This window comes from Mercenaria mercenaria, chromosome 1, assembly GCF_021730395.1.
Source record: "Mercenaria mercenaria strain notata chromosome 1, MADL_Memer_1, whole genome shotgun sequence".
Lineage (NCBI taxonomy): Eukaryota > Metazoa > Mollusca > Bivalvia > Venerida > Veneridae > Mercenaria > Mercenaria mercenaria.
Genome location: NC_069361.1, coordinates 82,167,338 through 82,181,780, shown reverse-complemented (window position 1 = coordinate 82,181,780; position 14,443 = coordinate 82,167,338). Strand labels below are relative to the sequence as shown.

The 14,443-nt window shown below is 32.7% G+C and overlaps 1 protein-coding gene across 1 annotated transcript in view; it reads left to right on the top strand.

Moving 5' to 3' along the window:
• The window catches only part of LOC128547679 (protein SPT2 homolog), a 125,147-nt gene that overhangs the window by 1,335 nt on the left and 109,369 nt on the right, over positions 1 to 14,443 (top strand). Inside the window, exon 2 of the mRNA XM_053520772.1 lies at positions 11,881 to 12,296. Coding sequence (XP_053376747.1) covers positions 11,881 to 12,296 — 416 coding nt within the window. The remainder of the gene's footprint in view (positions 1 to 11,880; positions 12,297 to 14,443) is intronic.

Here is a 14,443-nt window from a genome sequence, read left to right as displayed (position 1 = left end):
ATTTGTCATTGGAAAGTGCCTTTTTATTGGTTGAAAGACATGTAGGGAAACCCGTATACAGCTGATTGGTATTATATTGCATTATATAAATATCTTTAAAGGTGCAGGTTTTATGTACGTGTACAGTATAATGGTTGTCTTGCTATATATTTGATGCTTGTAAAGTACTAGTACTTGTATCTGAATACTAAATTATTATACTTAGTGGCCTGTACTGGTTCTTCCCAGGAAAGACGGCCTCGCGTGTATCGGTGCTATATACTGGGCACGTTAAAGAACCAGACTGTCTGTTCGCAAAGAGCTAGGCTAAGTTTGCCGGATAGGCCTATATCTAAAGAGGACTTCTCTCTGTCTGTTCTGGGCGCTATATAAATCTGGTTTAATAATAATAATGATAATAGTAACAATAATGATAATAATATTTAGTGATTTGTCGCTGAATAAATCATTGTTTGGAGTTCAGATGCGAAGGAATTATATCACGAGGCTGCGCCCTCGTGATATAATATTACGCATCTAAACGACAAACAATGATTTTATCCAAGAGCCAGTCACTAAATGAGATATATTTTTTCGATTCTAACACGTTACTAAGGACTTTAAAGTACATTCTTGACGGCATTCATAAAATATTTGCCCGTTTTCAATCGGTTTCTTTTTTAACACGCCGCTATGCCGTTTGACGCTTTGACGTAATAATTGTGACGTCAGAACAGTGAATTGCTGTATAATAATTCACTGTTTTCAGCCTTCTTTGTTTAATAGGAAAATGAATCGGACCATGTTAGAATACAAAATAACTGCTGGTTACTGTTGGCTAAGGCTATATTAAATATAGGCACTCATGAACAAATAAGAGATATACTTTTCTATAAATATACTTCACATTCAAACACATAAAAGTATTTTACAATTTTGATGACGGAAATTCCAATTTGGTTTTCATAAGTAGGAAAGAAAAACAGAAAATTGTCCTCGTTTAAATAGTTAAAATTCGTACAATTGATGCTGTATCAGCGCAAAAAATTATCAGCATTGTTTTTTATACTGACGCGTTTGTGAAAACAAAAAAAATGTATACAATCATTTCGTATGTTTGTATTCGATCAATGTTGTAACACATTTGTTCGACGTCTAAATCGGACATTAAGTGATGCTAAATAATGTTTAACCCAAACCTCGGAAATTATAATTTGACGTTTGAGAGTAATACAGTTGTAACATTTACGATTCTTGTTTTATAATTATAAATACATCATTGGTGCTTCTTGAGTGTAGACATTACATACTTATATATACAACTTGGATCATTCTAGAAACGGTGTAAAGCTAGATATTTGTTTTATTTAACTTAATCAAGGCCTCAATGTCTAATCGAATTCAGTAAGTTATTAAAGCAATATGATAAATGCTTTACTATTGTATAACTTAAGTAACGGCAATCAATTCTTAACATTTACTTTGTCTCGTGTTGAATGTATCAATGCGTTGTTAATAGCTGTGGTGTGCAATTTAGTATCAAAATTTCACAGGGTTATATCAACAAGGTGATGAGGCTGTAAGTATGTCAACAAATATAATATCATTAGTTAAAGCGTGTTACTGACACATTATCAGATAGTTGCAAAACAACATATTGATTAATGTTCTGTTAAGTGTTGATATAGATCTAACACTTCTTTTTATAATAATATCTTAATGTTATCAACACGTTCTTGTAATATGGCTATTCCTACTGTATCTTTAGCCTTGTTTATATACACGTCCTTCAGGTGAGACTGAGACATTTCATTCGAAAATCAATTTTTTTCAGTTGTTACTGCAAAACGTCATGCATGATCTTTTGTTTGATGAACAATAGTAGTCTTACAAGAAAAACAGTCTGATTTTTATAGCTAGATTTTTACTAAAACTGTTGCGCTATAATTGCATTATTATAACAAAAATCATTTCAATTTATTTCCCCTTCGCATGGCAAATAACTTTCTGGTAGAAAAAGATTTTTTTCCTTTCCTTATACAGTCATGTTAATGTTCTAGAAATAACCTCGAACACGATAAGATGTATGATAAGTGAAACGCCACTAAATCGGCCACCATGGGACTTTAAAAAAGTAGCGGGTTGTCTTTATAGCGGATTTTGCTTAACATAAAAAATTTAAAACGTAAAAGGTAATGAATTTCTTCTTACGTTACCGAAATTTACAAAATAATTTCGGGTTTGTTTTGCTACAAAATTTTTAATTAGAAAAAGGTGATATGTAATTTAAAAATGAAAGTCTATTTTGTTATTGCCCTGAAACCGTAATGAAGGGTAATTCAAGATCATTTCTCAAGACGCATGATTCTATAAATACAGATTTATTGAAAAATAAATATATTTATGTAAGTACGGGACGGTACGGGTTTTAATATTATTCAATTGCGGAGCACGAAAAGCTTACGCGCAAATTATCAAGAACTTCAAAATTGTCAATAGAAGAGGTTCTAGCACGTACAGTTCTGATGTTTTACAACAATTTGATGTCCAACGCAATGTAATGTTATGCTGCAGACATCGCCGTAGTGTACAACACGGGACAATCGTATTTGTATGGTTTTAATTTTCTTTATACGTACTCGGTCATTTTCGACCCAGTAATATAGTTTACTTGGTGCTAGAGATGTCTTTGCTGTTCATGGGAGATTCTCATAGAGCTCAATTTGAGGCGTATATTTATAAACTGCAAAGTTATGATCTATTTAATATTGATTCGGTAATTGACGTGAAGTTCTGTGGAATTAGTGGCGGTTGTTTTACAAACTCGAACCTGTAATTTCAAGATTGATTAGTGAAGCACCATCCTGACTATGGTGCCATGTTCATTGGTGGTAACGACATTGATTAACCAGGTTCTACTGCATTTATTGCAGTGACCATAGCATTACGAATTGTTTCAATTGCTAAACTTTTTTTTACGTCGCTACAATCCGAAATATATCTTTATTTGCCAATTTATTCCAAGGCAACACACCCGCAACATTCCAGTGTACATATACAGTGATTTTAATATTACTGAGAGAAGCAAACTGGGTGTTTAAGCAAGAACTTGAAATATTTAACGTACTGGAATTTGAAAGGAATCTTAGGAATGAAACGTCCTAATGCTAACATTTTACAGATAGATGGTGTTCATTTCAACAACCTGGGATTTGAAATTTTTCCACAATGTGAGAGGAATAATTTTGAAGTGCATTGCAGATATGTAATTCACACATGTACTGGAAGATACTGTATTCTAATTGGTGGCACATTTGTTTCTATATTATCATATAACAGTAAGTATAGACATAGTAAGTATATTAGCCATATGATAGAACCAAACCAACATGTGGTCCATTTCAGTTAGATAAACAAGACTTTCTGCAGGCTTATGAACATGCCAGATCTTGTCACAAATTTCCTGTCCGTTTGTGGTAAAAGACTAAATGTAGTTAAATGGACTAATAGAATTATAAAGTCTAAACACATTGTCTGTATTTGTTTATATAGTTTAAATGTAGTTAAATGGACTACTAGAATTATAAAATCTAGACACATTTTCTGTATTTGTTTATATTCTGTTCCACTATAGAAATAATGGTTACAGACAAATAATCTGCAGTCAAATACACCGCAAGTTGTCAAATGGACAATAAAAAATGATTGTTTTTGACAGCTGTCTACATTTATGTAGTCAAATGGGCTGCATGGAGTCAAATGGGCTAAAAAGTCTATGTTACTCAGATATTTTGTCCGTAATGATGTAGTCAAATGGACTACAGTGTAGTCAGATGGTTTACTTTGTATAGTCAGATGGACTTCTTCGTATAGTCAAATGGACTATATGTAGTCATATGGACTACTTTATTTAGTAGATGGATTATTTTTACTGTATGGTTAAACACAGGATGACTGTCATACACTTGAAAACTGTTACAAGAAGAGATTGTTGTAAATACAGTATTATCTCGTGGAAGTTGATCTTTTCATGCTCTCGTAATAAGTATAGATATAGTAAGTATAATAGCCTGTCATATATGATAGAACCAAACCCATATGGGGTCCATTTCAGTTAGATAAACAAGACTTTTTGCAGGCTTATGAACATGGCAGATCTTGTATATTACAAATTTTCTGCCCGTTTGTGGTAAAAGACTAAATGTAAGTAAATGGACTAATAGAATTATAAAGTCTAAACAGATTGTCTGTATTTGTTCATACGTTTGTGGCCGATTACTTTAAATGTAGTTAAATGGTCTACTAGAATTATAAAATCTAGACACATTGTCTCTATTTTCTTATATCCTGTTCCACTATATAAATAATGGTTACAGACAAATAATCTGCAGTCAAATACACCGCAAGTTGTCAAATGGACAACAAAAAATGATTGTACTTGACAGCTGTCTACAAATATGTAGTCAAATGGGCTGCATGGAGTCAAATGGGCTACTATAAGTCTATTATTATAGTACAAGAAGTTCGTTAAGCACATCATTACTTTAGCTGAAAAGAAGAATGCCTGGTTCTTTAGCACAATTATCTCAATGCTTTGCAATACACAAGATTGAATTATAATTTCACATATTTACGCTAGACTTGACAGGCACAAAAGTGTGAAGCCATCAAAAAACCGTCTAGCTGAAACAGATCTTTTATCACACTATGTACTCAGATAATCTTGACTCTGTTCAGCGACCCTAACTCAGTGCCAACATGGCTGACAGAAAGACAAAGTTTGTAATTAAATTTCTTGTCTTTTTTCACGTTTTTATGTTTATGTGCAATGATAGCGTAAAACTTTTAATAGCCATAATATCCTGTATTGGTAACATGATTTGTGTACTAAATATTTTGTTCTACAAATCATTTTATATCGCTGGAATTCATTAAAATGTACCCGAAAAAGTCTTCAAAATGAAACTTTTATGTTTCCGACCGCTTTAAAGTACCAGAAAATGCAGTAATAACTTACTTATCAACTGTATTTGTTCAATAAACATCTCTATTACAATGTGTATCAGTATTAAAGTTTGATAACTGTATTGATTATGAGGTGGGTTTGGATTTGCGGATAATTCCTGACTGGTATAGGAAACAGTGCTGGATAAATACGAACTTAAAATGGATAAATACCTAACCAAACGAAAACATAGATGTTCGTCCGTGCATAGATGCTTGAAGTTCTGTGACCCACCTACTCCTGTCAGTCTTTGCACTCCCCCCCCCCCCCCCCCACCCCCACACACTTTTCTATTCTATTAAACGACTGAAAATGTCATATTATTACAGTTAATAACTAATCATAAATTTGATCCTATTTAATCAACATCAAAATATTCCAATTGCACCTCTATAAAATCTCTAACACTGTAAGATATACAAGATTTGAAACAAACAGAATTCTTCTGAAACGGTAAGAGAGAGAGAGACAGACAGACAAATAGACAGACAGAAGATTGTGGGGGTGTCACAGAACTTCTAACATCTGTGGTATGAAATAATTTCTTTTATCGTTATATAATTATGCGCTTTGATATAAATTATTTTGAATTATGTATTGAAATATTTTCTAGGATTTATCCAGATTTCTGCAAACATTGCTATTTGCATAATATCAATACAATGTATTATGAAAGATATTTTACTGTAATGGGTGTACATACCCAAACCAAAATGGCAAGGTCGCAGCAAGATTGCAATCTTAACAAGTGTGCGGCAAACTTGTTTCAGCGTGCAGCAAGATTGTGATTGGAACCATCGCAACCATTATTTAAGCTTGCGCAAACTAATTTGCGCACTTCCTGCAACCTATTTAAGCAAGCTACACAATTAAAACATGATTGCAAGCTTATAAAACTTTTGCACTTTCGCACTTTTTTGAAACTATATTTGTAGTGATCAGTAGATAAAGACTTAAAAATCAGGGTCAATATTTTTTAAAACAACGTATTTTACATTAAAAAATAATATTTGGTTAAATATATTACCTCCCTTTTATACGTATCAGTGAACTAAAAGAGTTTTTAAAAGGTTACAGGATCGCAAGCTAGTCGCAAATAGTTTTTAGATCGCAGGATGCCCGCTGTAAGCTTGCGAAGCAAGACTTATCCGCAAACTTAATTTCTGTGCGAGCATCTGTAAATATTATATTACTTAACTGCAATCTTTTTAAGATTGCAGTAAGCTTGTGCAATTATGGCAATCTTCTCACAAGCTTGCCGCATGCATGCTTGTATTTTGTTTTGAGTATAATAATTGACATATTGTTAATGTCAAAGTCTGAAGACAATACCTCTTATAAAGTAAAGTAATGTGTACAATAACCAGACCATGTGCATGTGAACTCGTTCATTTCTACAGAATATTATTATTATTATTTTTTTAGTCAGTTAGGTGTTTATCCTTCCACGATTTCGTGTAAGTTAGGTTTTTATCCATTCCTCATGTAAACTGAGTTCGGTTATTATCAACTCAAGTTAGGTTTTTATCCCTTTTCTCGCTGTCAGCACATCTGAACGTGTATTATGTCAATATGCAGTAGGCTAACACCATATTGTAAACGGGCCTATAAAGCAGTATATTTAGTGCTTCCAAACAACAAAATAGTAGGGGCAACAAAAGCATATAAGTATTTTTAAAGATTTTTATAAAAAAAATTCATTGAATATTTTTCCTTGTTCGTCAGTATTCAACCTGAAAACACAAGGGTTAATATATGTAACATGGTGCATTTTAAAATAAATATACACTTGATCAATGGAGACAGATATAATAATCGAAACATACCTTTATAAATTGAAATTATATAGAAAACAAAGTTATATCGGTTTTACATCCGCCATGTTGGCACCGAGTCAGGGTCGCTGGACAGAGTCAAGATTATCCGGGTACATAGTGTGTTTATGCAATTTGCGGGTATTTTATTTTTTCAGGATTATTGCGATTTAAAAATGTAATGTACGCTACTTAGAAGATTTTAAGACATAGGTATTTTTAGACTATAAGTGTGCACATCCGATAACAAACTTTGAAAAAATATATGGCAATTTCGTTTTTTTTCGCAGGTAGCAGCACAGTATCAATAAATGATAAATATTTGTTAATTTTTCTTCAACGTTTTTATTATTACACGTGTTTGTCATGATAACTATAGTTTATCTGAAACTCGATGATCTTCTACATTATTCTCAAACTTTCGAAAGATACTTGAATCTGACACATTACTTAACAGGATTTTTTATTCAGTTTTAGTGATTGACAAATGCGCTAAACGTATCTAAAACTATTACCCACCTGGCAGCGGCCGTACTGTTTTAGAATCACTAATGTGTTTTCTTATTTGAAATCAGAATTTAAGAACAAATTACGTCAACTACATTTTGCCGGACATACTTTTAACATACGTATGAATTCTAATTTCTAAGGTTACAACTTATCCATTTTGTGGCCCCATGTGGTTCTGGGACGATCTGTGTATGAAAAGAATTGGAACCACTGCCTTACCCTTGCATGATCGTAAGAGGCGACTAAGGGTCTTAACACTTGGTTTTGCAGTAACTCTGTGGTTCCAGCAGGTATGTAAATTTTGATTCCATACCTCATGTTTTTATTTCGATGTAAATGAGATGTGGAACCAAAATGTGTAGTCCTGTTTGGCGCCATATAACCTATACTGTGTTGGTGCGCCGTTAAACCCAAATAAATAAATATGCTTTAACAAAACCTAAATGATATTCACGCTTTGTAGCAGAATACTACAACTGTCACGTTTTCAATATCTCTTCAACTGTTGTTTATCGCGATTCGGATTCTTCTGTATACATCTTCAAAACATAAATTAGTTCTTTCAAGAAGATATTACCACGCTTTGCTTCCTTTTTCAGAGCGCATAGACGAAAAGTTCGTGTAAGATAATTAAGCGAGCATGTTTAAGAAAATAAAACCAGACCTGTTCTTAAATTAAGTCCGCCCGCTTAGCTCAGTAGAGAGCGAGTTAGTCTACGGATCGCGGGGACACTGGTAAGGTTAACTGCCCGCCGTTACATGACTGAAACACTGTTGAAAAAAACGGTGTTAAACCCAAAACAAACAAACAAAAATCTTAAATTGGTGTAACTAGTCGTTTAATGGTTGAAGTATTCATACCAGATTCATACTATGTATACTGGTATATGTAGAATCTAAGCGCAATTTATGTAAAATGTTTTACTTGAAGTAAAGACCAACAAATATATTGAACTTTGACTTTCTCGCATTCGAAACTATAATCATATAAACTTTAAGATTCCATGTAACTGAAACGGTATTTATCCTATTTCTGTTGTTGTTTTTAAACCGAATTTGATTCAATAATTTTTCAATAACACTCGACGATTTTTTTTTCTTACTCATAAATCATCATGAATGTAATTCATAGATTGTATGTACAGATGCGCTTCGAAATTAATGGCACAAAATAATATATATATATATATAAATTCAAATGTGATATAATACAAGGGCCACCACCGTAATAGTTTAATATGGCACTTTAGCCAACCGAAATTATTTATTCTAAATACCTTAAAACAGAATACTTAAATTTACGCCCGTAGTGAGGTTGGCAAAATCACTGCCAACGGTCTTGGATTCAATAGTCCATTTATACAAAGTAATTATGGCTTTAACAACCGGAATCCCTTATTTTTTGTACCGGAAATTGTTTTTTTTTTATATTATGCTGGATTATTTAATCGCACAATTTGGCTGTGTTTGCATAAAAATGGATATCATAAAAAAAGTTCAACGACTTCCTACAAATTCAAACGCGTGTAATGGGGATTCAACTTACATACCCCGCAAGCTAGTTATTGAGATGTAACGGCATGATTTCTAAGGAATAAATCATTACAGCAGAGTTGGTAGATGGATTCCAAATTTTGTTCATTAAAGTATAAAGGGCGCCACAACCACTCTTAACATGAAATGGTGTCGAATGGGCACATATTTTCCACATACAAATGCTTCTTCGGGTATGCATTCAAAAGACGAACACAAATGGTGTAGTTGATAAAGTCAAAATAGGCATTGGTCTATACCTGGTACTTTTTAATATATTCAATACTTTGTGGTTATAGATTATAAGAGTTACGTTCGTGATATGATGCCATATCAATTGAAAATTCAAACTGAAATATTGTTTTCGCTGAATGAAGTTTACCTTTCCTTGAAACGAATACGGCACTAACATACTTTTTGAATGTATCAACGTAGTATTCCCTTCTATGTATCGGGCAGCCATTTACAATAAACCTTTTATGTTTTGGAAGTTGCAGATCTTCGAGGACTGAGATAATTTTCAACACTGACATGTCTAGATTTGAATCTTTGGTTTGATCGTGCTACACGATAAATTATTGTAGCTATAAATAATGAGCAGCTCTTAGTGCCCTTTTTTTGAAAACCGACGTTTGTTTTACCCTACTGTAGTGTCAATTAAGTGGCTATTTATAGATAGAAACAGAAAATAATGATAAATGAAAGAATGCTCCGGGATTTCGAGGATGGTATCAGCCGATAAGCAACCCATTGTACCGATATATTTGTGTTAGATGCGTGGGTATATATATAAAAGTGTTTGTATTATTTATACGATAAGCAGCCCTCATACCAAGCAAACCGTATAAAGAGGGACATTTATGTTTGGATATTTTTATTAACCGCGTTTTGTTTAGCTGTTAACTTTTTAATTTTGAAACGTGAGACCATATCAACATTTCGGGCATTTTGACTCATGATTATTTTGTTCATATGATTACATTAAAATCCACTAGTCTTTTTAAATCTTGCTTATTGAAAACAAATAAACGTAAACGGCATTATTCTAATATTTGAAAATATCGGGCGCAACATCTCTCTATGATAATATTATGTACTTCCGGGTGCTCCAAACTACTATCTTAATTTATGTTTCATCAAGAATGGGTCATTGATCTAGGTGAGGGGAATTACCTTTGACATTTGATTTCCGTAGCATACAATTTTACTGTCTATTATTATAGAATTTGAAAACGCTTCTATGATTTCACGTTCATTTTAAAAGTACTTATCTGAAGTTTCGGAAACCAAAGGAGAGCTCAATAATTGGAGATAATGAAACTTCATCTTTTGGAGAAATTATTTAAAAGAAAGTATCTTAGATGAAGAAAATTACAAGACATATATAGCACATTTTCAAGAACAAGTCGGTTTAGGGAACTTGAAAAATAGCCTCGATCACAGATATATTTAATTGGCTTATAACGACACATGTGGGTTTGTTTACGTAGTAAAATGTTTTTGCAAGTTCATGCAAAAACAGAAAAATTGAAAATCGGCAGAGATGCTCTTTTATCCAGATACAGTTCCCTGCAAATTTGAACACATTCAACACGAATGTAATGGTTTATGCATTTGATTTAGATATTGATGATAAAGCGTACAAAAGTTTTAATGAGCTAGACAAACGTTAAATTTAAAATTCATGTGCTTTAATGAAAAACGATAAATACTAATAAGCCAATTATAAACACACGTCAAGATAACGAAAAATAATGACCCAGTTCTTACCCTATCTAAGTAAACTACTGTATATAAGTATGATAATGACGATAATTACAGTTATATCATTATTAACAAAACTTTGGTGGTAAGAAGTTCATGTATTAATTGCACCTTTTCAAGACTTTGCATAATATCTTCATAGTAAGATTCGGTTTCTTCTATTTCCTTAACGTAATTGAATAAAACAGTAAATTAAATTTTATAAAACGTTACCTTATGTCTTCTTTAAAAATTGTACAGTTATTTTAATAATTATTGAAAAAGGTATAGAAATTTTGACAGATACGAGTTAAAATGCATTAATTTCGGCAAATTACATCAAACAGCTGACAATAAAACAATTTCTTTTTCCGATTTAAATGTTATTATGTACAAACGTGCAAGTAAAACATCTCAGTTTACAAATGAGTGTGGGAGGATCTGTTTACAAATAACTTGTATTTAGTACCTCAACATACATCAACGCTAGGTTTAAGTAAATTCGTCACAAAAAAAATGTGTTTAATCTACCATCATTGAATCAGCGTTATGAAATCGCGGTCTGTGTGTGTGTGTTCGGGTTTAACGTCTTTTTCAACAATTTTTCAGTCATATAAACGACGGTGAAATCGCGGTCTGGGTTCCCATATACGGTACAATTTTATCAAATACGCATTAATATGTACTATAAATAAACAAAACGTAAATACTATAAAGGTGAACAATTTAAATCTAAATAGCATTTAATTCTTCATTTTAAAAGTAAACACTAATTTAATTTGTTTGTGTCGAGATCAGAAAAGGCTTATATATTTCAGAAAACTGATCAACAGCTTATGGCTGGTGTGCCTTCAACACAAAATGGAAAAAACGATTTTCAGGACTATTTCCGTAAACATTTAAGACGAAATAAAATCAGACAAAAAAATGCAAGTGGAAATGATCTCTCAACAACTCAGCGAAACACTGCAGAAAGATACAATGTACAACAGTCTCAGTGTGATATTCTTGGAATCTTAATTGATAAACCAAAATACAGACAATATGGGACTCCTGAATCTGGAACTGCATCATTCGTGAATTGGCCCGAAAGTAAAACACAGGATAAAAATCAACTGGCCGCGGCTGGTTTTGCCTATACGGGCGTGGATGACTCCGTAAGGTGTTTTTATTGTGGTATTGGTCTAAGAGACTGGCCGGAAGGTGCTTGTCGTTAGGAACAGCATGTTCTAGCGAGCCACGCTTGCGGTCATGTGATTCAATGTAAAGGTGAAGGATATATTAGAAAAATTCTAGGAGAACACAGTCAAGATTCCGACGAGGAAATTGATGATTCAGATGATGTTGTGGACACCGTGCAGTTAGCTTTAGCTAGGAACGAGGGTGCAGTTAGTGCTGCAAGGGAATTTTATACAGATGAAGATAACATAAAAAGAGCTATAAAAACACTAATAAGTAAAGACTTACAGAGGAATTTTTCAGCAGTTGAACTCGTGAAAACCATACAAGACATTAAAGAGAGAAGTGTAAAGAAAAATCAAACCGAACAATTTCCTGGTGATGAAGAGCTAAATGGTATTGAAACAGAAGGAGACTCTTCAGAATCAGAGGAGGATATTGAAGAAAGTAATAGAAAGTTAAAAGATCCAATAACTTGTAAAATATGTTTTTATGCAATTGCTTGTATTATTACACTACCCTGTGGACATATGGTTTGTTGCAGTCAATGTATTTCAGCACTCACTAAATGTGCTATTTGTAGAGCACAAATAAAAGGCACTGTCCGAGCTCGTATGGCCGTATAATATTTTTATACATCATTCATTGACCAATGAAATACCATATGCTGTATTAGTAAGTGTCCTTTCTTCATCATCATTTCAAGTTTTCAGTTGTTTACCGTCGATGAACAATATAACAAACGTACTTATCTTGTACTTTTTTCTGACTCGAGTAGTATATATGAATTAATAAATTCAAACTGACATATTACTGTTTACTTATTACATATTTTTATTAAATATATACATCAAAATGGCAGTCTTAATTAATTGATTATTATTAAATTGCCCCTTTGTAGTAGCTATCTGGACATGTTGAGCTATTCCTAGACCTTTCGTGTCAGCCAGTTTAAACAGTTTCAAAGTATACGCAGATGGTAACTGCATTACCAGTTTATTCCTTAAATGAGATGAAATACATTTAGTTAATATACATAAACAAACACAAACATGAATAAGAGCAAATAGGGACCACGTTAAAAAGCTCTACGTTATGATACGGCCAAATTGGTGCGCAAATAAAAAAAATCAAAACAACATACCAACTTTACTCAAGGCAAATATCGGTAGTCATAAAACAAAATAAGACTTACATATAAAATATTTTCACTTCCTTTAACAGAAGAATGAGTTTTTGTCGGTTATAAAAAAAATACAAATGCGACCTTTAAGCTACAGCTCAACAGTCTTCACTACCTATTTAAATGAAATTCACAACAAAAGTAGCTTATATTTGAAACTGAATTATGGTAATCAGCTCGACAAAATGGTGTCTGACAAATAACATAAACTTAGAAAACTACATCAATAGTCTATACTGATTTTCGTGTGTAGTGGGTGGGGTACGGAAAATATACTTTCAGTTAACATCTCAGACAAGTTAAAATCGAGAATGACGAGATATTATATTTTAGGTTAAGATTTATTATAATAATATCCGGAATTTCATAAATAATAACAAAGGTGTTGTTTGAAAAATATAGTTTACATTATGGCCACGATAGTGCCTGTATTCGTATTATCTTTTTGTATCTGTCGCGTCTTTGCATCCTATAATCGCACTATGTTGCCTAGGCCAATTTGTAGGGCGAAGTTGCAAAACTACGATGGCCCTAACAGAACACTGTATTAAAGCATTAAGATATGACCCATGTAATAGTGTACCTCCTTTTGAAGAGTATTCAATACCTTGACTTAAATTGTGCAGGGGGCATAGGTTCAAGCCCCACTTGAGCCGAATTTTTCCCTTGTATTCTTTTTATTCTAGTAAGTTTTTACTTTTTTCAAGACATTTTGTTGATTTATTGTACAGAAGTGAAAAGTTTTCATTTGATAAGCGATTTCTTGCTGTTCAAAATGAATTTACCTCTGAAACAGAAGGGGACAGAGATAGACATCTTTAAAAATACTGAGTTAAATGCGGTAAAAGTTCTCTATTTTGCCTTTACCTTTTAGGTTACATATTGTGGAAGAAATGTAGGTATGTTTTTCTTCTGCCCTAAGATCATTTTTGAATGAAGTGAACAAAACTTAAAACAGTCCCACGGGACTTGACCTTATTTTTTCAATGTTGGAGAAAGAATTCTCTCTCATTAAATCCTTTTACTTGACGAACCAGACAATAGTATAAAACTGTGTCCTAGATTTTCTTTAAAGTTAATTCTCTCATGATTTAAACACTATTTACAACTAAATTATAGTAGTATATTGTGTGTGTTGTTTTATTTTTTTCTTCAAAACACTTGCCCTTTTTTATGCAAATATAACTGCTTTCAGTAGCCCGCCAAAGAGGACAGAAAACCAGTGTCAGGATCGTCTGCTGTTAGGATACATGTTATTAAATTATTTTCTATATCTTTTATAATACGTGACATCGTTCACGTAATCAGATTATTTTGCGTAAATACCAAGACGAACGTGACATAAATAGCGTCGGTAGTACGCATTAGAGATCCGCCGTTTTATTTTTATTTTTATTAGTCAGCAATAATTTTGGTTGTATTACATGTAAAAGTATCCGTATAAACATCTACACGATTTGTTTGGTATAGATAATAGCTATATCTAGGTGTAAAAAT